The sequence below is a fragment of the Tyto alba genome, unplaced genomic scaffold (assembly GCF_018691265.1).
Source record: "Tyto alba isolate M040663 unplaced genomic scaffold, T.alba_DEE_v4.0 Super-Scaffold_38, whole genome shotgun sequence".
Taxonomy (NCBI): domain Eukaryota; kingdom Metazoa; phylum Chordata; class Aves; order Strigiformes; family Tytonidae; genus Tyto; species Tyto alba.
Window position 1 is genome coordinate 36,314,557 of NW_024881313.1, and position 25,824 is coordinate 36,340,380.

Consider the following 25,824-nt stretch of genomic DNA (forward strand, 5'->3'; position numbering starts at 1 on the left):
CACTTCCTTTTTTCTGTTGACTTTGCAAACTCCTCTCACGGCCATCTTCAAGATCCCAAAGTCTGCCAGCTTACTGCTCCACCGTTTAGTAGTCTACCCCGAACCAAAGCTGCCTCCTCCTTCTCTGCCTCTTTTGTCCTGCAGAAAATATGCTATATCCAAGCACAAAGAAAATGTAAAAGCTTACTATCTGTCTTGGAGTAATGGAGTAGGGGTTGTTTGCAGGAACCCCTTCGTGAGGTCGTATAAGTACAGAGATGATATCCTGTGCTGTAGGTTCCTGAGTGATGATTTCCTTCTCTTTGCTGTCTGAGTCTGAAGACTGCAGGGACACAAGGGTGGGGAATGGTTAAAACTGTTACGCTGCAAAGGAGGAATGCAAGTGAAGTGTACAGGGAACTGCTGCACCACTCAGGAAGTATGGCCAACTCCAGTTTTTTTTCTTTCTGGCACAAAAGCTGGACACGTGGATGTGTCCTGTACGTTAAATTTTTTTCATGCATAGCTTTGCTTTCCTGAAACTGCTCCTGAACTCCTTGGAAAACATGCATGCTCGGGTCCTGTTCTTCCAAGAGAAGCACTCAGCTGTGGCAGCTCTGTCCCATTATATAAACCAGCACTCTAGGGCAATGATGTTCCCTTGTTGCACAAGAAAGGTTAGAGATGTATTCAAAACAACTATGCCTTCTGAGCTGAGGCAGAGAAAATGTGATTTTAATATCTTTTTTTCAAAGCTTTTGCCAGAGAAAAATACATATCCTGCATGATATCTTCTCCCTGTCACTCCCAGCCCTTTTTGAGACAGTAAATTGCCATATTATAATCAAACCCCACATGTAATAGATGCTACCATATTCTAACAGAGTAACAGACCCAATCTAACTTTAGCACTGGGATAAATACCTCCAAATCACTAGCTGCAATTTGAACTTTGCAGGTTAGATTCTGCTCCCTGACTACAGCACACATTGACACTATAAAGCACCCATGAGAAAAGTAGACCCAAATTAAGGAGTTTTAGTTATAGTAACACTTTCATGTAAAAATGGCATTAATTTTTCAGTGACAGTATTTTAAAAAGTATCTCATCAGCTTCTTCAACAATTCTAAGAAGAGAAGAAGCTGAAGAGAGATTTGCTTACAGCTCATTCTGGAAACTGCTGATACCAGTAGCCACCTATACACGTATTGCTTTTTTAACTGTGAGATGAGCTGACATTTCTTCTAACAATCCAGTTCTTAGTTGCAGTTATATCATGTGTTATTGTTTTCAATCTTTTATGCCAAGAAACCCATCATGTATCTCAGCAGCAGTATAAAAAACAGACTAACAGCTGACCTCATCTGTGGCTTGTGAAGCTGGATAAATGCTTCTGCAGGGAATGGTGGCTTGATCCAAATTTAACACCATCTCTGACTCTGAGGTGCTACCAACTGACGCGGTCTCAGTTTCATCCACGTCCTCAGGAGGAAAAGGGTCTCCAAAGAAGACCAACAGGTCCACCAGCTTTTTATCATCTTGCTCGTCGTTGTAAGTTTCCCAGTCCAGGCGGATGTCTGAATGGAAAAGGGGAAAGGACAATTACTTCTGGTCACTGAGAAGACTCATAGCTTAGTTGCTACCAGAGAACCAGAATATCAAGTGATGAATTTGTGTCTAGCAACTGGATTTTATTAAGGCACATCTTAAGCTTTCCATGTTTGCTGTAAACTAAAATGGTTTAAGACCATATGTGCTATGCTCTTATTATAGCTTAGCCACTCTCTAGGTCTTAAACTATACTTTTAATAACATTAAAATAAATTATAAGTATTTTGTTTGTTAAGCATCTGTGTTTGGTGGCATTCAGAAAAAAAAAAAAAAAAAAAGTGATTGACCTTTGCTCTGAAGAGCTTAAAGTGTCACTCAAGAGAGAAAACGACTAAAAAGAGAAGATTGAGATGATGCCACTTAGGAGCAGGTAGCACATCTGATTGACCAGGTTTAGTGCTGTGAGAGATTTACAAAAACAGGATGAAAAATCCTGAATTCCCACCATTTCAATGAGCAAAAACCCAGACACGTCGGGATAGGACGTACAATTTCATAGTAACAACACATGGAGTCAACTACTTATACTCTACTACACTCTGACTGGAGTGTACCTGCTTTACTGTTACAGAAAGCAAACTAATATTCGCAGAGGTAATGCCATAATGATAAATACTGCTATGCATATAAAGACCTGACAACATGTATTATTTTTCTGTACTAACTAAGATAGAAAACAGCTTGGACGCTCTCTTATATACTATTATTATTTTTACAAAAACCATCTTGCTTAGGAAGCAAGTAGGCCTGTTAATATATTAAGGGGTTCTTCTATTTTTATTACCATAAGGAGCACAATGCAAGTGTTGATGTTTGCTGTTCAAAAGTCATTCTTACCAAAGGGAGTGGGATTGTTGAGCTGGACCCTCCGAAAGACAGGAGGCCCACCAGAGGCATGAGTGCCAAACCTGAGGGGAGGAACCTTGCTGTCAGTACATGCAGAAAATAAAAGTTAATGGCTGAAATCATTACAGATTTGTTTAAAAGTGGAAACATATCTGGCTGCACTGGCAACCCGTTAAGAGTGGCTATCAGGTAAAGCATGACCTATACTGTGAAGTACAATATTGCTTTATTTAATCAGTATCTTTTTTCCAGGTTTCTTAGTTGTCTCAGATGTTTCAGGGTAAACATGCGAAGTCAGCTTTTGCGAAACACTCTGGAAGCAGCAGCAAATGGCTACACAGCAGTGGAGTGACCTGTGTCAGGCATGGATTTCCAGGTGTGCGAGGGGTTTTTTTATGGTGAACAGCTAGATCCATTTTCTATCTCCTGTTGCAGAGCTGACAGTGCAAATGCTCTTGGCTGCTGCGTGATACACAATGCTAATTCCTCCGACGTCAGAAAGAAGCAGTCATGCTGTATGGCAGCTGGTTGAGTGTGTAGTGCCGTGGTCCCCATAAACCAACCCTCACCCAGATGTGCCGATGCAACTTGCTGGATGAGAGTGCTTAAAACTTCCCCTGCCCCTATTTACCTTGGGGCTGCGTTTCTCCTGGCCCAGGTGAAGGGACAGGGAGAAATGAACCGGGGATGATGAGAACTGCCACAGTGTATCAGCTCCCATCTCCCCAGAATCAGATGAGGCTGGACTGGGTGAGCTTCTGTGACTGTTAGCCTAGAACAGTGACTGCTGGTAAACCTGAGAAGGCTTGTATGCAAATCCTTTTCTAATTATGCTGACAGAGACAAGCGTATTGGGGTTATAGAAGCAGATACTGTACTTTGGCAGTCACTCTGCTGACCTTCTCATTGTATCACAAAAAGATGGGAACAGGTGTGTATGTTGGTTACAGTCCAATGGTATTTAATCCTCTGAATTCTCTGACAGTATTTTGCACTGTACCTGATTATGGGTTGCTCTGTCTGTGGTCCTGTCATCTGTAGGAAGATTGGACAGCCTTTCACAGTCATTTGCATAGGAATTAATTTAGGTTGTAAGTCTCCCACCTATTAGAAAGGAATTTTTACTATTAGAATTAAGATTAAATTTCAATACTCTGGGTTACACAATTATGTTTTGAAAACTGATTGGATTTGCAGATACTTTTGATTGGTTTCTTCTGACAGCATCTAATTCATAAACTAACACAAGCTCTTCTCAGCAGGAGAATGCAATACCTCACACATTCATCATCTTTCCTGTGGCTTTTTCCATACAACACAATATAGGTAGAGCAGAGTAGCGCACTGGCCAGCTACCAAACAGATTTTATAAATCAAAACCGCTCCAGTCATTTTAAAGGCACATGAAAACCTCCCAAGGGATAAACACGCTACCCCAAAATTAAACCATGCACTGCAAGAACAAACAATTGTTCCTTACATGTCATTGGATGTAGCAGTATAGCAAAATCTACCCTGAATTTTTAAAGTCCTAACAAACTGAAAAAGTATTTTTTACAGAAAGGAATCTGGGAAATATAATTGGTGTAAAATCTGCCACAGAATACTTCACTTAAAACCACAGTCTCACCTACCTTACAGACAAGATCATCGCGGTACTCTCCCCACATGTTGTTGTAAGCTGTTATTTCTATGATTAGCTGCTGGAAGGCTTTCAGAGTTCCTGTAGAAGGCTGTATATGGAAAGCTACTCCCTTCCCATGGCACAGCACTGCTGCTGCAAACTCTGAAGGAGCACAGCAAAGAAGCATTTGATGAATTTTGAGGAAATGGAACAAAGTTAGTCTTTCAAAGGATATATAGGACCCTATTTTTAGCTGGTGTTAATCAGCCTAACTTCACTGGCTTCAGAAAATCCTGGGATCATTTACACAACCCACATTTATACCACTTTACCCAAGTTCTCTTCTGAAGTGGGTCCTAAAGTTTTTTGAGAGTTAGTTCTTGCAGAGATTATTTCATAGGACTTCTTCCCAACAACCCGATTCAGGACTCTTTGGGATACGCAAGGCACTAATTGGTTACATGAAAGCACACCCTCAGTTTGAGAAAAATATGCTGAAACTTGTGCTAATTGGTTATTGTTCTAGTAGCAGTTGCATGTTTACCTCTGTGTGCTCTTCAACACAAAGAATGAATAACAAAGAACAAAGCCTTTCCACATTCTGGATCACCTAGCTTTCTAAATCACAATAACCTTGCATGGAATCTGTCAGAACAGCATTCTTCCAATCTGAAGTATGAATTCTACAGCTGAAAAGCTCTGCCTTTGCAACAGATGGAAAACACTATGGCAAAGTATCAATATGTCCAAGTTTTATTTTGGATACAGAAGACACATCCACACTTTATGGCATTTCTCTCCCATTTCCCTCCTCTCTGGATCTCATGTGGCTCCAAATATTATTATTTTTCAGTATAGTGGATCAGAAATGATAGATGGGCTGTGCTGTAGCTTTCCAAGTGGGGAAGGTATATAAAAGGGTTTGAAGGAGAAAAGCCTGCTGCAATAGTATTCAAAGACTGTGGGAAGAAAATAGCCAAACATTATGTGTGCCATCCATACTGGGAGTGAACTCTCACCAGAATCACCCATCTTTGTTTCAGACTGTTGTTTTCAAGAAAAAGAAGATGAAAGAGAGAGAAAGAAGGGAGGGGGAGAGAAAGAAAAAAAAAAGCAGGGATGGGAAGAGAGAAATTGATCTAATGCTTATGCAGTGTGGACTTTCAAACTCAAGAGTGAATTGAGGAACCAAGTCATTTAACAGTGTACACTTAGCCAGATATTCCAAAAATAAAGTGATGTGCCTGACTGGCACATTTAATGCTGAACACGTGAGTCAGTTATATTTTGCCTTCTCTCCACTGAGGGGATAAACAGCTATTCTCATACCTGACTGTGCTCTTTTGGCTGCATGTTTTGTGACAGGCCCTCTTCTTTTCATCAGGTTGCTTGAGGAACTTGGCAGGGCGTGGGAAAAAAAAAAAAAAAAAAGAATCACAACAACAGTTCTGTGAAGTGAGAAGGACTCTGCTAATGTAACAGCTCGCTCTGACTCCTAAATTAGTGGCCATTATAACCTAAAGGAGGACTGCCTACAAAGCATTTTTTGAAAGTACCATCCTTAAGAGTGAATCAACTTGAGAGTTGTAAGTCTCTGTGTACAATCTAAGACAACAGAGCCTTGGCTAGTGTAAACCAGCTTATGCCCATTGGCAACAAGAGTGTTTTGCCATTTACCCCAGCTAAATCTTCCGCCCTTGCATGGCAAGCTATCTGTTTCTGCAAGAAACCTCACCATCAGGTTTCATCATGACAGTCAAAGTAAGGGCTTAAAAAAAAAAAAAAAACCACCAGAGCATTGCAGAAAGTATATCTCGTGACAGAGGCAATAGCACTCTGTCCTGATTTCTGATTTAATCCAGGCCTAAATTAGCATTTGAGACATCATGCAGAAGAGTAAAACGTACAGGCAGATTCCTTGTTCTGGAGTAAGGGAATATCCAGTAAAATACTCAGCTTCTAGTTTGAATGGAGCACTGATTCCAGTGTGATTGGTAAGAATTAGCTGACGCTTCACTATGTCTTTGAAGGCAACTTCAGATCCAAAGTCCAGAAGAAGATCACATGGGCTTTGGAACATTTGTCTTTCATCACTGTCAGAAAAAAGTTACATTAGTATTAAAACATCAGTCATATTTTCTTATGTCAAAGATAATTTAGGTAGATTTTTAAATGTGCAATATGCAATGCGGTTGTGATGATGAATGTAAAAGAACCATGCAGCCTATGATTTTTGTCATCAGCATTTACTGCGTTTAATTTTTTCACTTTTATCCACATCTGGATTTATTTTGGATGAAATTTTTATCATGTATAACATGCCAACCTACCAAATTATCCCAGTTTTACTTGTATAAAAATATATAAAGATGACAATATTACAAAAGAGAGTAATCATGCTACTTATCAGAAAAATAAAATAAAAATCAGTCAGATATACCAAGTCAAAGAGAAGTATATTCATCTTTCTTTAATATCATGTCTCACAGTGCAACAACAAAATGCAATGGGCCAAACTACAGCATCTTGGGTATAATTCTGTAATTCTAAATTCACATCCAAGAGCTGACTTTGCAAATTTTTGGAATTCCAGAAAATAGTTGTTACTTACAAACATCTGAGGCACTGCAGAGGTCCCACACTTTGGTTATCAGGGAGAAAGATAATTTTTCATGCCCTCTATACACAAAAACATCAAGGCAACTGGCAGGCTACAAGGGCCAGGAGCACAAGGGGCAACAGAGACAATGTATGACCACGAGTTTCACTAACGTGCAGTTGTGCAGTTAACTTCACACCAACTTATTATTTATGAATTAATGAATTCACAGCTGTTAATTTAATTTTTTTCAACTAAACCATGGTGGGAGTGGAGTAGTGCTCTTCTCCATTCTCCTCCTGGTCTTATGAAGATGCTGACTTTGCCTAGGGTGTAAACCCAGTACCTTTTATTCACATAGGCACCTACAGTGGATTGTCCCAGCACACTTTACTATCCTTGCTGCCTACAGCAGGAGGAAGAATGAAGTTTACATAGATAAGTGATTTTTTTTTCTCCCCTCTCTAGTGTATTTTTGTTTTGGGAAGAGGTAATTTTTGTTCAGTTCAGGGGTAAACCCTTGATTTACCTGGCAACTCCACTGTCACAAGGTACTGCGTAGGTGACTTGAAGTCCTTTCACTTCTCCAGAAATGCTCAGGAAGAGGGGTTCAGTCATGTCTTCTATGCTACAGGAAAGGGCAAGGTCTCTCAGCTCACCCTGAAAAGACAAAAGTCAAGTTCCCTCGTGAATGAAGCAAATACCAGAGAGGGAAATCCAGCCTCATTAGGAAATTTGTTTAGAAAACATGTATAAACTTCACTGGACTAAATACAGAACTACAATAGAATTGTGAAAAGTTTTACTGAGTTGTTTTAAGTGCATTTTCTGCCAGCATCAGATTTGCTTAGAAGGCAGTACCAAGGTAAAAATTTGTGGCTGTTTCTTGCCTTTGTGCCTGCATCAGTCTATAAGACTAAAACTGTTCCATTAAGAATTTTTAACACTTCCAATACAGCAAGTGTTGAAGCTCCAAGCATTAATCATTTCTTGTCATGCTTAATTAATCTTCCAAAACCAAGGTTTTATTTCTACCTGGGTTTAAAGCAGGACTTACAGGATGGATTATGTGGCCCAGTCACACCAGTACTCTGGCTAATTCTACACTACTATTATTTTTTGCCTTATCAGTACATGAAGCGGTACATCCTGCAGAAAATAATAGACTGGGATTCAGCTCCAGATTCGGATTTCTAAATGTAGCCGTTGAAATGTGAGCCCTTGAGTTCACCTGTAAAGGAGAACTCCCAGTATGAGCTCTAAATATCCACTGATTCATTAACAGTACTTAGGCATCTAGCTCACCTTTCCTGTAGGTGGCTCGGATGACATTCAGTTCCCAGTCAAATGCAAAAGTGCCCTTTCAGTTGCCCAACGTGTCCTGCTGAGCTTCCAGCTTTCCATGAAGAAGGCTCAAGTTTACTGGGATCCTATGCCACATATGCCAGACATACATGGGTATCTGAGATCTGCTAGGGCATCTTTGATAGTACCAAACACCTACTTTTAAGCAAATAAATTAAACTTGGGTCTCCGGAGACTGTAATGGGAACTAATACACCATATCTATAGGAAGCTCCTTTATTTAGTTGCATTAAATCAATGCCCCTATAAAGTCTGTGGCTGAATTCCTGAAGTTTGTAAACTCTGCAGTCTACACCCTATTGTGCAGGCTCTCAGTCCCATCACTCCCTTTTAAGTTTTCAAATATCAAAATGTCATGAGCCCAGTTCCATTCAGAAAACCAAATGTGTACTATATATGCCAGTCTGCTCCATTTCATTTGGGATAATACAAAGTGAGGATCTGTATGCTCCAAGAAAAGTGATAAGCATTAAAAGTAATTGAATAGGCATTCCAGAAAGAAAAAGAAACAAGAACAGTTGAGAAACAAAGAGGCAGAGTAGAAAACTGCATACCATGTCGGCTGCTTTAATTCTTCCTTTCAGTAATCATCCCTCCAAAGCAAAACAATTTTAGAGATATTGTACAGAAAAAAAAGAGCATTATGTTTTATATATAAAAAAACCCTTCCTTTTCCCAGATGGAGGCAAGATGAGAATGCCAGAGTTGCTGTTTTGATAAAATTGCATCAGTTTTTAAACTTACCACGATGTTAGCTGACAGCTCTATGCAGAATTCTTTTTCTTCATTTGGGCCTAAGGTGCCACTGGCTGGGAAGACAGCAGCAGAGCAGAAAGCTGCCTGACTCCCAATGAGCTGCCAAACAGAAAGGACAGACATTCAGCTAACTCTGATTCTTTCAGATTTTCTCTTCAGATCAAAGAGGACTATAAAGACAGAGTTATTCTCAGGTTTAGAGCACTTTCAGGTAGCAACACATACAGTTTGTTGAGGCTTGCTTTTTTTTTTGGTTGATAAGATCCCCATGCCTCATTCCAAATGACTTCAGGTGCCCAGCTGAGGCACCTGGGCTGGGAGCAGAGTTCCACTGCCGTCCCTCTCACAGTCACAAGCCTTTCAAGGGTAAAGTCAACCTATCTGATACTGGAGCAGGATCTGAGGTGCTCCATTTCTCTCCACTGACTACAGAGGTGGCCTACAGGGACAATGCTGGTGTTGGCAGCTTCCTTAAGTGACTATCTGCACATGGCATGAATCCAGGGGTTCAGCTCAGTTGTTCACACATGAGCATCAGATGCCACGTAAAATGCCGTGCATATCCCTCCAGCTGTTCCAAAAGATTTTCCCATAGGTCCTATATCATTCACATGCTCTGTTAGGATCCTTTGGGCACCTCAGGACATCTTGGATGGCACTTAATGCATTTATGTAGGCAACTGAGCTGAACCCTGGGTGTCAGAGTAAATCTGAATGATCAAGGCACTGGCAGGAGGATTCAGCTTACAGGCCAAGTCACACAAGCGTATGTGCAGTGGGCACCAACACTGTCACTGTAGCCAACAGACATGCAGTTAGCTGTTCTAGAGACCATTCTGCACACCAAAGTAGGTGTCCATTTTAGGAGGAGCTGAATACTTCTCTGGTCTTCATTGACTGTATAGATGGGATAGTATTCCGTTGCCTAAACACAGGCACAGAGAGTGGCCAAGCAATATGTGCATGGCTGGCTGGTGTGACTGGGCTTACAAGAGACCACACTTCTTGAGTGACACCTGGAGGTCAGGAATAACACTCTACAGCATCCCAAATGACACTAAACATATATATTCTGGTGACCGACTGCCTGCTCAGATTTCCATTGACTGAAAAGAGACTTCAGACCATAGGTTACTCACTTACATTAAATTTAAGGTTCCTAATCTGTAAACTGAGTCCCACCCTGAATGTGAAATTTAAGCAAAATTCAGACAATTCAAATCCACCATTGTTTCTTTGCTCTACTAAATTAAATTCAAACCCCGAACTGCCACGGTACTTGTTTAATACTCTGGTAGCTTACATCCTATTTCCCCTCACATCTCTGCCCACCCATTTTCCCAGGGATATCCTCAGAGAGTAAGAGCATATTGACATCATCTGGTAATTAATTTTTTCATAAAGGCCGGTCTCAAGTTGAAGTTCTGTTCATAAGCCAGTAAAAAGCAATCACTACTCAAAAGATACATCAGAGAAGCCCTTAAGAGTAGCTATTATTTGTATTTTGATAGAAATTGCAATTTCAATCCTTGCTGTATGCTTCATCCATTAGAAGTGCATTTACCTTTCCCCATAAGTATTTTGCTGGCAGCAGTGTCTGGTTAAAAAGTTTGCTGGTTGCTTTGGCAGGAACTCCGATATAAATTTCAGTGAATATTAGATGACTAGATATCAAGCACGCTTGGGGGGTCTGAACTTCAACAAAAACAGGAAGATGACTGGAAATAAACATACAGATGGTCTATTGTTATCGTTAATGAAATGGGCTAGACATACAGCAGCATACTAGAAAGAATGATGATTATGTTTATTTAGCAATATCAGTGATTGGATAGTTCATTGATAGGTTACACAACCCCACTCTGAGTTCCTGCTACATGTTTTTGGTTTAGGTGATAAAACTACCTAAAGTGAAAGTCACATATGAATCTCAGGAGAAAACAAAGCAGAACACCGCTTTTCCCGCTTACCTTCCTTCTCCATTTTCTACCTCTAGTTCTAATACTGTCTGGATACGCTGGCACAGCGATGACATGAACTGAACTGACACACTGCATATACCCAAAGGAGGTATTTCTCCAGCAGATGGTTGAATGCTAAAAGGAGATACCTAGGAGAAGAAACAGAAATTTATTCAATGTCTGCAAAGCAAGTGTAAAACGCTGAAACCACACAATCTTATTAGGATTTGCCTGTGTCTAGTTTTTCCTCAGACATGTCCTTTCTCTCTGCCCCTAGAGTCCCAGCTGGGTTGATTTCAATAAGCACAGTGCTAGCTTTGTGAAAACCTGGCTAGACAAGGAGGCAGGATTTTGCTTCTAGGGGCACAGCTAATAAAAAGGCAATGACCTAAGAGAATGGTAGCCAGAGCCAAGGGCATAAGGGAGGCCTGTGCATGGAGTGAGGGGGCAGGTGAAGGAGAAGCAGCCAGCAGCAGTACCAGTGTCTCTTCCCATGTGGAGGGACTGAGCAGCAGCTATGCAAGGTGCCACAAGTTGGGGAGATTCTTGGACAGGAGAACAAGGAAGGAGGGCTGGAGGAGTGGAAACAGAAAGAGCATCAGTGTGGGGTGAGGGCTGGAGAGGTTCAGGAAAGGAAAGGGTCAGCTCTTGTGCAGGGGGAGTGGAGCACTTGATCGATGATCTTTGCTGGGATACGAATGGGCTCTGGGATGACAAATTCAAGAGATTAAGTCTAAAATCTCTCTGGGGTTCAGGAAATTGTTGGGAATGGCAGGGGACAAAAGGAATAACAGTGAGAAGTAAGGGCTTGAGGACTGTGGGGACAGGGTCTCCTCCAGGGCACCCCTATCCCTAATCAGGCACTTCTGATTATAATTGTTCTGGGGAGAAGGAATAGACGTACACACACACACAACTGTTTTGCAAGGCTGCCATAACTGCCACCCATATATCTTTTCTTTTTGCCATCAACTTCCACTCAAAATTGATATCTACATAATATGTAGAAAATAAAACAAAGCTCAAGAACTCATGGGGATACAGTACAATTTCTCTCAGGCTTCCACCTCCTGACGGTCAACAGAAAGTTTCTGCTTAACAAGCTCCATTCTCCACTGCAAAACTGACAGTCTGACCAGAAAAAAAGAACATCTGAACCAAACAGAATATTAGACCAATTTTGCCATGAAACAAATGAACTCAGTTTCTTGCATGGGTAATTATGTAAAGAGCCCTACAGGCAGAATTTGGCTTTTCATTACAACAAAAAGCACTTACCCCAGAGTCTGGATTTCCTCACTTCCCTTTAATGCACAACACCAAGGACAAATATAACTACAAAGCACACTGTGTGCCACAAATAATAAAGTAAATATTTTGTTGCCTTTTTTTTTTTTTTTTTTTTTTTTTTTTTAATTTTAGGAATATGTGATGGTCTGCAGATAGCAGCTCAAACTCATTTCTTTGCCACTAGTATTACCAACAAGCTGTTTCAGGTATTTCCTATGAAACAGTGGAATGAGTTCTTAAGTCAGAGTGGAATGGACTGCATTTGACACCTCACAGTCTAGATAATACTAAACAATAGTTTTAGTATTCTTTGTGGTAAGAAGTTATTTTGGGACAGAACTGTGTGTTTCAAAGCTATTGTTTTAAGCCAAGAAACCCAATTCAGTAGGTGCTGAGATTCTTGTCTGAGATGGTGATGTATGGGAGGAGTGTTTAGCAGCCTCAGTTCTGATAAAGTCTTACCCTCTTATTTATAGCAGCAGCAGCTGCTAAAATCACTGTCATACAGGGAATTGTGTATGTTTCTGATTCAGGCTGTCAGTGGACTTATAATAAATGGAAATAGAGAAAAATTTCAAAGTAGCATTTATTCTTGAAAGAACTTGTGCACTTATGGAACTGTGCAGAACCAGCTTTATAAGAAGTCACAGAAATTAGAACTTTTGATATCTGGAATGAATATTACAACTCCTAAGCATAAGGAAGAAATAGCTATAGCACTAACTTACCTCTTCATTCCTTTCAGCTAGACAAACCTGGCTTTCTTGCATTCTCCACCGTGCTGGCAGTTGACACAGATTTTTAATCTCAAAGGTTCTTAACACACTTTCGCCCTGCTTAATCAAACCCAAACGGAGTGAGGGAACATCAATATAAAGAAGCGGACCCTAGGAGACCAGGAAACAGCTGTCAGAATGGACATTTCTGCTGAAGCTTCCTAATTAAGAAGCATACATTATCTAAGATTGACATTCAGTTTCACAGAGAATAGCAGAAAGCAAATGCATTGCGTGTACACAGACAAATTCTTATTGTCATGGGAGTATCAACATTGCCTCAGTAGTTACTACACAGCAAAAATACCTCCTGTTTGTAACTGCTTTAGATTTGTCACACCTTTACGGGGCAAAAAGCTTTATATGGACAATGGCCAGACCCCACAACCAGTCATCCCACAACACTGAACTGTTCCTTACCTTAAAAGCAGCCTCAACATGCAGCACAACTGGCTCTGGGGAGTGTTCAATTTTACACTGCAGGTTACGGCTGATGCATCCAGGTTTACTTCCAGTAACTGTCAGCTGAAATTCACAGTATTTATTCATATCTAGAAAAGAACAATTCAGGGTCCTGTCTCACCCTTTTGCAAAGAAATCAGCCGCTGCAAGCTTGTTATTGAAGCTCTTGGAACCAAATTAAGTCTCCTGTTGGTTCCAGTGGGCTGGGGATCACATCCTGTTTTGCAGCTTGCATTATAGTGCTCTGACTTTTCTCTTCCACTCATACAATTTAATAACAACTTAAATATTTCTATCATTAATTCATGCTTGCAAGTCACAGAAACTTTACCTATGATGCCAGTATGAGGTTCAACTTCCATGATGTCACAGGCCATGATTTTCTCCCATGTGTATTTGATCAATGATTTGCTGTAATTCCACATCTAAAACAATTAAAATCAATGAGACAATTAATGCACTTTAAGCTTTCATAGCAACAAGCCAAATTGTTGAGAGCACTGAAGCACTGCAAACTTGGTATTGCAAGTCTTACATCACATACTTTGAAAACTCTAACCATATCCTGATCACCACTAAACATTACGACCTACTAATATATCTTGAATTTAGCTATAACATATTATATCTTCACCTGAATCTTGAAATAAACCGAGCCCGGTAAGAGTGGAAAGGCACAGAACTTCATCCAACCTCTGACTTGAACAGTACTAACACAGTGCTGTGCATTAACTACTGTTATTTTCACGATAATGCTGTGTCCTCCCTTTCCTTTCTCCTCTGTGATGTAAAACAAGGACAAGTGGGATTCACCTGACTGAATTTCAGGTGTCTGAGAAATAGATGCAAGAACTACACCTGACCTCATCTCCTAGGATTCTCTTTACTGAAAATAAAGTCAACTAGAGAGTGCTGGGAGCAATTCCTCCAACCAATTTTAGCCTATAGGATGGGATCAATCACCCCTTGGATGCCGTTAATGATCTCCAAGGACTATAAGGAAAGCTTAGCACTGGTGGCTCAGATGTGGACATCTATGCTGAAAGCACTATACTCACAGTGGCTTTCTTCACACAGGTGAAGGCGTTTTCTGAAACTTGAAGAAAACCCATTAACCATTCTTTCAAAGAACAATATTATATTTCAAGCCTTTTGAACTTTTTCCCCATTTTTCAAAAATGTAACAGACCTCTAAACTTACACTTCAAATCTTTCTTTTGAGAGCAGCCTTTTTTTACCAAAGGATCTGTTTGTGATGGAGATGTAATCTCCTGAAATTGTTGGCCTGCTCTTCAGGTCTATATTCAGACATTATTACTTAATTACAGAAAATAACTGTTCTCTGAAGCACAGTTATCTCTAAATGCAGTTCAAATGCTTATCTTTTTAAGACTAAAAAACCAATTGAAAACTGTGAGAAACGTCATTATATTATCAGTAAGTGACCTAATTACCCATACCACACATGGAGCTATATTGTATTACTGGAAGGTATAAAAAGGCTGTCTTAAACTGAAAAAGAACTTCTACGAAGAGAAAGCATAAAACTAAATGCTGATTAGAAGTATTTTTAAGAAAAAACGGGACGGCCATTAACTGGGAAATGTCTTCCTGCCTGGCTCTTGCTAACAGGCCTATTTTCCCAAGTGAGTCTAAGATCAAAAAGATCCTGATCTATAGCGAAGAGGACGCTGAGTGAGTGGACCACTGCAGCAGCAGTCTGTCCCATAATGGTCAAACAGAAATTATCAGAATCTGCAGGAAAAAATGAGGTCCAGTAAGCTGCAGCATATGTGACTTCTGTAGCTCTTCTGTGCCTGCTGTAGTCCTTTGAATAAGCAGCACCTCTGTTCTGAATTAAAATCATCCACTGGCTATTCCTCCCAACTGGTAAACTTCCATATTACAGGAGTGCCAAAGTGATAAGCAACAGGTTAGTGACCTAAAAAAACATTTAGAAGGGTAATACTCTGTGGTGTCAAACTTGAGAGATGAACAAAGAACGAAGCCTGCTGCCTGGAATGTGGGGCTAAGGAGGGCTGCTAGGGGACTTCAGTACAGACCCTCCTTTAAAAATACTTAAGAAAAACTAAAATAACATGGATTGTCTGATATCTTCTAATACACCTATGACATCCGGTGATACAAAGCACATGATAACAATAAAGTCTAAAGCAAACAAACCTTAAATGTTTTCCTGACATTTACACTAATAAAGTTTTCTCCAGGGATGATAATGGCATATGGTTCCAGAAGAAGCTGAAACGGTTCTGTTGATCCTTTAACTTCTATTTCCAGTCCTATTACATCCTCTGCTTTGTATTCTAGGATGTTTTGAAGCATTGCCTCTTTTACTAAACTTTGGGAGGAAATATGGTAGAATTATTAAGCATTTTAAATTGGCATTTGAACTGGATTCCATCTTTTAATTCACAGATCATCGAAGGTTTTTCAACTACAGACTGCCAGTGTGCAGCTACCTCAGGTTGGGAACAATTAAAAACTGGAAAAATTCCAGTGGTTCTTTAAAGTGCTCTAGTTGTCCCAGTCTGCTTATGAACAAGTATGTAAGTCACAGACTGCTGTGACAAACAGTAATAACAGGAAAACCTGCTGGAAATCTCAGCAGAAAGCCTGGGGAATGAATACACAAAATTACAGTATTATCTTTTTTCCAAGAGAGGTGCAGCCCTAGCTAGGGCTACAGCATGTTTTCAAACATGAGGGAAGTTCACAGAGACACTCTTTTTACCACTACTAGTTGTGCAGATAAAATATTTTTAAATTGTCAGTCAATCATCACCAGAAAGGCGAAGAATCCCAGTAACCTAATGTAATAGCATAGCTACAACATGCCTACACATCTTATCAGGAAATACTGTTTCTCAGCTTACCAAGGTGATTCCGGGATGTCCCTCAGTACCATCTGAATCACACTGTGATAAGTCTTCAGCTACACAGATGAAGAAGAAGAATTTAATGTCAGGTAATCAGTTATGTTGAGGATTAAAAAAAAGATGAAAAAGTAGTTTACATTTAAAGGATGAATGATCATCACTAGAGTACTAAGCTCTGATAAACAATATTTAGACTCTAGAGTTACTAAAAGAAAACATGTTTGAGTGCAAAATATTAAGCCAGATTCTGATCTCATGGTGTATGGTTCCAAGAAAAATACTAACTTCTGACATGCTTGTTATTATTTCCCTAGTATATTGCATACTACACACAAGCATCTGCAAAGGCTCCCCAAATTAAGCTCAGTACTGCTGTATTAACTTAAAGTTTCTCCTAACTGCTCGCTCCAGGGTATTTATCTTAATTGACCATCAATCTGACTTTGAGTAAGAAACACTACTTTTCCATCACAGAAAAAGAGGATACCTTCTATTTCTAATGGGGGGGGGGGGGGGGGGGGGGAGGAAACACAGAAGCAGGCCTTAACTCTGAAGGGCTTTGCAAAAGACTCATTTGTTTGTCAAGAGATAATAATTTAAGGGTATATGCTAATTCAATGTATTTTTCTATTAACTAATTAAAGGATTTTAAAAAGACAGTTAGTTTCTCTTCCATACTTATCTGAGATATTCCTGTGTCTGTCAACCACTACAGCATGGAATATTCCCACTCTTGGGCTTACTTTGGATTCAGTTTCTTTAAATACAGTGAGCTCAGTCTCCTTATTTACACAGACAGGGGAGTAGAAAGTAAGACAACAGTCAGTGAGTGGTACAGCTGCATTCAAATGTCGATGCACCCCTCTTTACACACAGCTGCAGACCATTATTTCTCTGCTACAATCCCCTTAACTTACCACACAGCTATTCCTAAAACCCATTTCCACCCCCAAAAAGCTCCAGTTGGAAACATTTTAAATAATCACTGTTTGCTAACCAAACTTATTTAGGCTGCAGTAGGTATGGGACATATCCCCAGAGCAGCTCACTCAGCAGAAGGGGAAAGGTCAGGAGATTGTGGAGGAGCTGGTAGTGTGGTGAGGGTGGTAACTTTACCAGCCAGCACAGCTGCAGTTAGGAGGATGTGTCCGTAGATTCAGTGTAGAATTAATTGTGTTCAGTCAGTACCAAAAATTATATGAGATCAGAAACTGTCTCACATTTTGCAGTCAAAACATGTTTTCTTTTAGTAACTTCCTACATTTTGAACACTGTTTATCAGAGCATAGTACTATCTAATAAAATTTAACTTAGAAAGCTGCACAGCAAGGATTTTATGGCTTGCATAAAAATACACAGCTGGAGTTTGCAGATAGGAAGGAATCCCAAGCCATACCTCCTGTGGAGTGTAAGTGAGAATAAACTCATGATCCGCATGGGGAAGCAAAACTCCCTGCTCAGGATTTAGGGAGAAGGCTGACTCTGTGTCTCGATTGTATTTGAACTTCATGAAGTCTGCAGTTTCTTCTGGTATTAAGGGTTTCAAATTAGGTTTTATTATCTGCCAGTAGAAAGGAAGTTCTACATGGCTGCAAAGAGATCAATATACAACAACAACAACAAAAAAGGTATGATTAAAAAAAATTGTATATTTTTGAGTAAAATACTGGGAGAAAGTTTTCAGTTCCTTTTTCCACATAGGGAATTCCTCTCTTTTAAAATTACAGGGGTCAGACTTACCAGTCTTTGTGAGCTACAAAGCTGATGAAGCAGCACAGAGTCAAAGTATATAAATTGTACAAAGAACATGCTAATCTGCGGAAGTAAACTATATAACTGTATAAGATATGTTAACAGTATCCAGTTTACAGAATCACACTTTCTTTATGCAAACAGCATTCTGTTCTGGCACATGTGGTTTCCAGACCACAAAACAAACTTCCAGAGATTCACTGTAGCAAGTAGCAGTTTACATTAATGTATCTAAGCCCAGCACCGACCTCATCGCTGCTTTGATGGTCTGTAGCCTCTAACTACTGCAATCATGCACACTAGTGTACTGACATTATTGCCTGACTGATTCTGAGCAAAATCAGAATGCCGCTATGTTCAGTATAATGTAATTGTATACAGGGACATATTCCTTGACTTCAGATAGAATGTACATTTAAACCTATTAGGACTCAATAGTAGGAATCACATGAAAGTTTTAATATGAGTTAGTTACATTGGTCTTTCGTTTTAATCAGTGGAGTCCAGGACGTGTTATGTCTTGTTCTATTGGACATGTCTGCACTCAGAATTGCATCCTTAGAAGCATCTATTTCCCTGCACTAGGAAAGGAAAATAGGGTGCTTAGCTCAGTTGCACAAGTATGAATTGTAGACACGTAAAGTTCAATAAATCTCATATAGATGACCCTGTTAAATGTTTCCTGCAACTATCCCTATTTATGAATCTTTTGGTATTGTAGATTTATCTATATTGAAGCAAATACATTGACCTTGGCAGTGTATGGACCAAATGCTATGGCTAATGGTTGCCGTAGTGTTTGATCTATGTATAATGTTCCTGCTCTTACAAGCATATCCTTGAATCTTAATTACTAAACAATGGAACAAAAAGAAGCAAGGCTTCTGCACGAAGTTTATCAAGGGCATGAAGGTTTCTCCACCTTGAGAAAGAATGGTATCGCAAATGAGATCCCTATCAGTATGTTCAGACTGAAGAGCATTAATCTATTAACAGTAGCTACGTACGTAGAATTTCTTATAACCAATTTCTTCTCCTCGGTGACATGTGGGTTTTGAGGGCCAAATCGTATGAGATGCTGTGCTGTTATATCAATAACTTCACCACGTTCAGGTTTGCTTTCTCCACCCGTGATGAATAAAAGCTCCAGAGCTATCAGCTCTCCAACCCCTTGAAGAAATAAGTAGATATTACTATCTACCATCTGGCTATTAACACTGTTCATATTACTCTTTAACAGCAAATGTCAGCAATGGATATTACTGACGATATCTGGAGTTTCCTCCAGTTACATAACTCTAATATGTTAACTGTACAATATTTTCCTGATGTTCTTTGTTCATTAACACATATCAGTAGAGATCTTCTCTTCAGGAATTTAGCAGATTTGGATGTCAGGGTCACAACCTCAGCTCACTTCTTACATCAGCATCATTTCACTGAAGCAAGCAGGGTGTTTACAATGGTTGATAATGTGGCTCCCAGATGTTTTGAGCAGTAAATTAAAATAAAAATGAGCAGCAAATGCACTATTAAAAATTTTCCACAGGAAATACTTGTAATAAAGTGATTAGACTACAAGCCAAGCCTAATGTTATAGCACTCACATACAAGATGAGTACTAACATTCACAAGGATTTCAACTGGTTTCATTAGCTAATCCAAAGACTGCCTATCTCTCCTGAATACCCTAACCCAAGATGTGCCCCAAATTTGCTTCACACCCAAATGTAGTTCTGCTCTGTTAAAGCTGATGTTTCATAGTTTGTCATGTTATCTTATTGATACAGAAGTCTAAGAAATTAATTGCACCTGGCAACAGGGTTTTTTTCTGCTACTTGGTGAGATTTTACATTTGGATTTTTGGCTACAGTGGTTTAAGAGCTCAGTGCTTTCTGAATCCCATTTCATGCAGTGAGATGGAGCAGTAATAATACTAATTATAAAAAAGCTTAGAATTTAACACCATCAGAGGACAAAATATTTGCTTAATTCAGTGACATAAAATGTTACCATCACTTCAAGCCATCAACCACTACTCGCATTACCTGAATATCTATGGTGTTAGACATGTGATCTCTGAAAGGTGTTAGTAACAAACCTGTGACTATAATATCACTGTCTTGGCAATTGTCACAAACCACAGTGTATGTTTGCTGTGAGACTTCTGGAGAAGAAGGGAAAAACACTACCTGAAAGAGAGAAGTGAAATAGCAATGTCCATAACTGATTTCTCCCGAGGAAGTAATAAACTTCAATTTGTAAATGTTCACTAAAGGACTGTTCTAGTGATTAGCAATTAAATCTGGCATTTGCAAGAAACAGACACATTCCCTTAGCACAGACTACAAAGAAATAGGTGTTTTCTGGGTCACTAAGCTTACATGTGTGCATCTGGACGGTCACCAGAGGCTGCCTTTGCCCGCTGGAGATGTGGGCAGTCTACTGGGTTAGTTGTATGAATTGCATCCTCAGAATCAGATCTGCCCTCAGTCATTTACTGAGCAATGCCACTGCTGCCTGGCGAGCTACAACAGTGTGAGCAGGGCAGCTGCTGTGTGCCAGCCCCGAGTTCCACCTCAACAAAAATGGTTCAGGGCCCAACACCTTTGGCTGTGTAATGTGCACCATGGTTCTTCTACCTGTTATCCATTACCACCCGCAAACCCAACCCATGCTAAACCCATCTCCTCTTTCTCTCCCACATGTGCCTGGCCCCGCTGAAGCAGTTCACCTGGGGAGACAGAAAGGAGGAGAAATATTTCTCCTTTATCCACACCTCCCTGACCCATTTCTCTTATCAACAGCCAAGAGGTACTGGTAGAAGGGCTGGAGGCTAACCATACTCTCCATATCATTCTTCCTCTCTCCAGACTGATGATAGAATGAGATGTGGCCCACATCAGACAAAGCAGTGATGGCAACCACTTAATGCACACCTACCGCAGCATCTTTTCCAGGAAAGAGCACAGCATGCCTGAAGGATTTGCACCTGCTGCTCTACAATGAAAGATTTTTTTTCCCCAAATGTGTTTTTTTTTTTTTTTTTTTTTTCCAAGGAAGCTCAGAAAGGAAAAGTTTCTTTGACTTGATTCCCCAGCTGGAGTGAAATAAGCACTCCTGTGTTCTCAGATTCCTGTCTTCTTTAACAGGATTCTTTGTGTGGGGAAAATCAGACTGGTCTCTCAGTGGCTAAGCAAGACTTCAAAGTTGCAACGAAAGACTCTCCTGTAAGACTCACAACTGCAATTCTTCCAGCATAATTGCACAAAATGATTTCAGCATTTTTGCTCACACAAACCCAAATTCGCAAGGTCCAGCCAAGATCTTCTAAAATGACCTTGCTTGCTAATGCATTTTGTAAAGTACAAATACTTTCTACAGTAGTTGGTACTAACCTCTATTGTTGTACTCTGCCCTGAGGCTAGTTCAAAAACAGCAGGATGGATCCCAAAAGGATCTTGTATCACAAAACCAACAGTGTCAACAGCCTAAGATGTTTTTTTAAAAAAAAAAAAGAAAAAAAAAAAGGTTAATAAATTAAATTGTCCAGGTTGTTATTTTTAAAATACAGGGTTACCTAAAACAGGCATTATACTACAACATCACCATTTTACCTCTTACCATATTTTTTTTTCACACATATCAAATGTATATCTGTGGCCTATGTATATGGCTTAATTAGAAGAAATGTTCCATGCTTTACAATTATCTTGGTGAAAGCAGGAGGGAAGGTGCTGTCTCCAAAGATAAATGATAGTGTCAGAAGCCCTAATTTTCATGTTCAGAGAACATCTATGCCTGAGCATAGGAGCTCTGCCTGTTTCTCCATGCCTAGGACTCTGAGTTGGAACTGTAAAGCTTTTCAGGAGGGATGACCTGGCACATCAGCTATCCCATTAGCCTTTTCTCCAGCACATAAAATGCCAATCTACCAGTGACATCTTATTTTCTTTGTCTGTTTCACTTAGATCCTGTTAGTGACAGGAAGCTAAAGACAGAGCAGGACTGGAGTGGACTGCTAGGGTCTACAGGTGCAGCAAGGTCAGTACATGGTATCTTTGGTGAGGAGGGGGAGAAAAATAGCTCAAGCAATGCTAGAACTGATTGCATTTCTATTTGCTTTAAGGGTAAGGTTCAAACCAGTTGTCTTTTCCCTGATCTATGCATGAGTTTATTTCACCTCTGAGCAAGACAACTTTTTCCAGAGGCAAGCCAGAGTACAAGCAGAAGGTACAGACATCCAGGGAGACTGGTCTTGAGGATAAATGTGAATTCCTGAAGAAATGGCCCAATACAGATGTCCCCAGCAAGGTCTTATGACTTCTGTGCTAATATACCAGGACTAGATCAAAAGGCCTTCATGTCAGGGCACCTATACCATACCATGTCCAGTATTTCCCTTCTAATCACTCACCCTGAAATTTGGAGGTGGCCAGGTTTTCTTTGGCATTATACAGAACTTCCCAGTGCTTCCCTCATTTCTGCACAAAATCATCATTACTTTTATTCCTCCAACAAGGCAGGAACCACAGTCTATAATGTGAGGCACTGCAATGAGTAACACAGAAAATCAGACTACACAGACAGTGAAGGCTAGCAGCTGGCCAAGCCAGCTACTTCTTAAATAACTCTTTATGGGCAACATTACTGCATGGGAATATGCTAGGTGCATATTTCTACATACGGTGATTCCTGCTTAAAGACTCTATTGAATGATAACAAAAAGGAAGATGATTTTTTTAAAAGCTCAGTATAAAAGGAAAAGTGAATTTATAAAAAAACCAAAGCAAGTTTCTGCAAAAGTAGTCCTGGTTGCTATAGTTGAGGCTAGATATCTGAGGTGAATGCTGCAGATATGTCATATCCATATATAATTAATGTAACATTCCATTCATATTAATAGCATCAATTATTTGTTACTAAATCATAATTCCTTAATATTTAGGATTAGTAATTACACTTAGGAGTTCAGGAATCGACAAGACACAAACGTAGAAAAGTGGCTCCCACTCAGTCCTCTAATACAGTGAAAAAAAATGAGCTTGATGTGGCAAGAACAAATAATAGAGGAAAAATTTGGCAGGATTACATTTTAATAACTAATAAATCTATTATAAGTGAAAATGAGATAGATATCAAAAATATAGAAACTGTTCTGTCAGGTTTGTCTACGTTTGTTTCGTGACATAAAATTGGAGACAGTCAAATAAAAAAAAAAGTCCATTTAACTTAAGAACTGGGCATTACTGACATGTTAAAGATGGAGGTGCTCTTTTAGCTTGGATTGGGATCAGAAGAGGTTCTGATACTTGAGTCTCCACTAATATACAGTCTTCATAATCTCCTGGATAATCAGGAATAAATTGGACCTTATACTGGCATGCCATCCCAGGAGCAATCATTCCTCCCCTTCCTGGAAATTTTCCTTGGAAAAAAAAAATGCAGAGAATGAAAAAAATTAAAACCTCTCAAAGTTGGCATATGTATATATGATCACATCTCCCTCTGGAAACATGCCTGTAAACTCTCCCTGTTTATTGCCTAACTCAAGCTGATAAAAATGGATGACCGCAAAAGGCCTGCCAGTGTAATCTGTGTATGTACGTATCTTCCACTGAATTCAAAGAAGATTTTTTATCTGAAATATGCTTCTCATAACTACAGAAAACAGAGTGAAAATAAACCTAGAAACATTAACCAGTTTTCTTCTCCCATAAGACAACAAGGCTTATGTGGGGGCGTCTAAGTGCTTCTAAATATTCCTCCAGGGTTGTGATTGAGACACCACAATCTCCTTAGACAATCTATCCCAGCGCCTGGCTATCCTACTATAGGGAAGATGTTTTCCTCAACTTTTCTCTAACCTAATCTTCCTTGCTGCAACTGAAGTCTGTTATTTCTTGCCCTCACCCCCTAATGATTTCAGTGGAAACTGTGCCTGTTCCTAGCTGAATTTTGGAGAAGACTCAATCTAGGTATTCCATAGACACATTTCAATCTAACTTCAAACACTTTAATGTTACTCAGTCTTCTTGAATTCCTCATTAGACCATTTGAATCTGGTTATGGGATTGCTCGTGAACGGTCCTAGAGACATAATCCAGCCTTCAGTTTCTAAGGAACTGAGTGCTATGGATAGCAGAACCAAACAGAACGTCTCTGAAAAATCTATGTTTGAGCAGATAAATTAGTTCCCTTATGTGTTAACACCTTAAAGGCAGTAAAAAGAACCCTTACCTGGCCCAATGGCAAATGCTGAAGTAGAGGGGGGGATAAGTCTTACACGATGACAAGTTGAAGTAATGTTCTGCAGCTCTATAGTCATCTTAATTTAAAAAGAAAATTAAAATAAAATAATCTATTGTACTTTTCATCACTCATTATAATGTTTGAAATTATAATGTTACTACTAGTACTCTGCTAGTAGTAACTAATTTATCATTGTAACCAACCTAAAAATCTCAGTTTTTTCAATAAAGGCTGAATCAGATACTACCAAAACAAAGCAGAGACTGAAGAAGATCCCTTTCAATTTTCACTGGCTGGTGAGTCAGTGGCATGTGTGAAAGAGTATCTTCAAGGAAGATAAAGGGTCATTAATTCAATATAAAGAAGAAACTCAGACTTTTGTTAAACTGCAGAAAGCCAAAATATTGGGTGAAATACGTAGACCATGGCAGGACATAATGTTTCTCGTTGGTAGAATTAACTCTCTACAAAGAAGTACGTTCTGACCTCATAAACCTGGCCAACTTCATAATCAGAAAAGAAAACAGTAGGTGGATTGGCAAGAAACACAGGAACAAACGAGGTATCACTGAAAGACAAAAAAAGGAGACATTATCTTACTGCTTAGTTCTTTTAATACTGATAAAATGAGAAATTGCGAAATGTATCCTTTAGCAAAACCAAAATGTCATACAGACATACTTTTTTTCCTAAGAGATTATACAGACATTTAGCTCAAAATACCTACATGTAAATCCACAGTAATTCTACAGTGGGGCTCTCTCTGTACTCTAGCTCAGAATCAAGAAACTGTAAATACTGCATACCCTTTACTATCTTCTGCTTTTCTTCTGGCTATGGTTTGTTCCACCTTTTCTTGAGAAATGACAAGAGATTTGCCTCCATGAAGAGCATTTGGTGGGAAAAAGCGGGGGTTCTTCAAGTAATTCTGCCTTTTCTCAAGTTTGGCAAGGTAAGCACGCTCACTTTCTTCCTCTGCTTTGCACTTACGATCTTTCCAGGATAGCTTCTTTGAGGAATTAGTTTTCTTTGAAAAACAAAGAGATCATAGTGCAAAATTAAATACATCAATTTTGAGGATGATGAAAAAGGTATCTGTACATGTCTAATTAAAGCTATACAGCATTGAAAATTCATACAGAAATATTGTCTCTCTCTTTTCTTAACAGATCAAATAAAGTAAGTACTGGACACAAATCAACAATGCATTGATATTCACCCTTTGTTACAGGAACAGCAATAGGCCCTACAGTTCTGACAGACTAAAACATATAAATCTGTAAATGTACCTTACTTGTCTTTTTAGTCTGGTGGCTAGAGTCTGGGGTTGAAGGCAGAGTTAATGTGCATAAAGACACATCTGACAGACTACCAGGTATTTTCTGTAGGTGTGCAATCTCTGTGGGCATCTGGGCCCGCGAACCTGAAGAAATATGCTGTTCAAAACTAAATGTCTCTTTGATGTAGCCAGGTTCTGATTTTCCTGCAACTCAAAGAAAAAATTAATTCTGTAAGAGAAAAACATGAATTATAAGCATTTATTCTAAGCATAGGTATGAATTTATTTTAGTCTTATTGATGGAAAAAAAATAAATCCTCTAGAATTTAATTTATATTTATAATTTATTTTGCACAAATGAAGATTAGTGCTTT

At 39.4% G+C, this 25,824-nt stretch overlaps 1 protein-coding gene across 1 annotated transcript in view; it reads right to left on the reverse strand.

Moving 5' to 3' along the window:
• The window catches only part of DLEC1 (DLEC1 cilia and flagella associated protein), a 40,243-nt gene that overhangs the window by 8,837 nt on the left and 5,582 nt on the right, over positions 1 to 25,824 (reverse strand). The window contains exons 5-30 of the mRNA XM_042801991.1: positions 25,461 to 25,654; positions 24,978 to 25,198; positions 24,658 to 24,739; positions 24,160 to 24,247; positions 23,174 to 23,347; positions 22,337 to 22,470; positions 21,318 to 21,410; positions 20,021 to 20,111; positions 18,927 to 19,089; positions 17,564 to 17,756; positions 16,165 to 16,223; positions 15,455 to 15,629; positions 13,602 to 13,695; positions 13,229 to 13,359; positions 12,761 to 12,919; positions 10,752 to 10,891; positions 10,346 to 10,499; positions 8,770 to 8,880; positions 7,190 to 7,320; positions 5,969 to 6,154; positions 5,391 to 5,458; positions 4,072 to 4,223; positions 3,438 to 3,541; positions 2,429 to 2,499; positions 1,340 to 1,557; positions 188 to 322 (exon numbers count right to left, since the gene is read on the reverse strand). Of these exons, the coding sequence (XP_042657925.1) occupies positions 188 to 322; positions 1,340 to 1,557; positions 2,429 to 2,499; positions 3,438 to 3,541; positions 4,072 to 4,223; positions 5,391 to 5,458; positions 5,969 to 6,154; positions 7,190 to 7,320; positions 8,770 to 8,880; positions 10,346 to 10,499; positions 10,752 to 10,891; positions 12,761 to 12,919; positions 13,229 to 13,359; positions 13,602 to 13,695; positions 15,455 to 15,629; positions 16,165 to 16,223; positions 17,564 to 17,756; positions 18,927 to 19,089; positions 20,021 to 20,111; positions 21,318 to 21,410; positions 22,337 to 22,470; positions 23,174 to 23,347; positions 24,160 to 24,247; positions 24,658 to 24,739; positions 24,978 to 25,198; positions 25,461 to 25,654 (3,521 nt within the window). The remainder of the gene's footprint in view (positions 1 to 187; positions 323 to 1,339; positions 1,558 to 2,428; positions 2,500 to 3,437; positions 3,542 to 4,071; positions 4,224 to 5,390; positions 5,459 to 5,968; positions 6,155 to 7,189; positions 7,321 to 8,769; positions 8,881 to 10,345; positions 10,500 to 10,751; positions 10,892 to 12,760; positions 12,920 to 13,228; positions 13,360 to 13,601; positions 13,696 to 15,454; positions 15,630 to 16,164; positions 16,224 to 17,563; positions 17,757 to 18,926; positions 19,090 to 20,020; positions 20,112 to 21,317; positions 21,411 to 22,336; positions 22,471 to 23,173; positions 23,348 to 24,159; positions 24,248 to 24,657; positions 24,740 to 24,977; positions 25,199 to 25,460; positions 25,655 to 25,824) is intronic.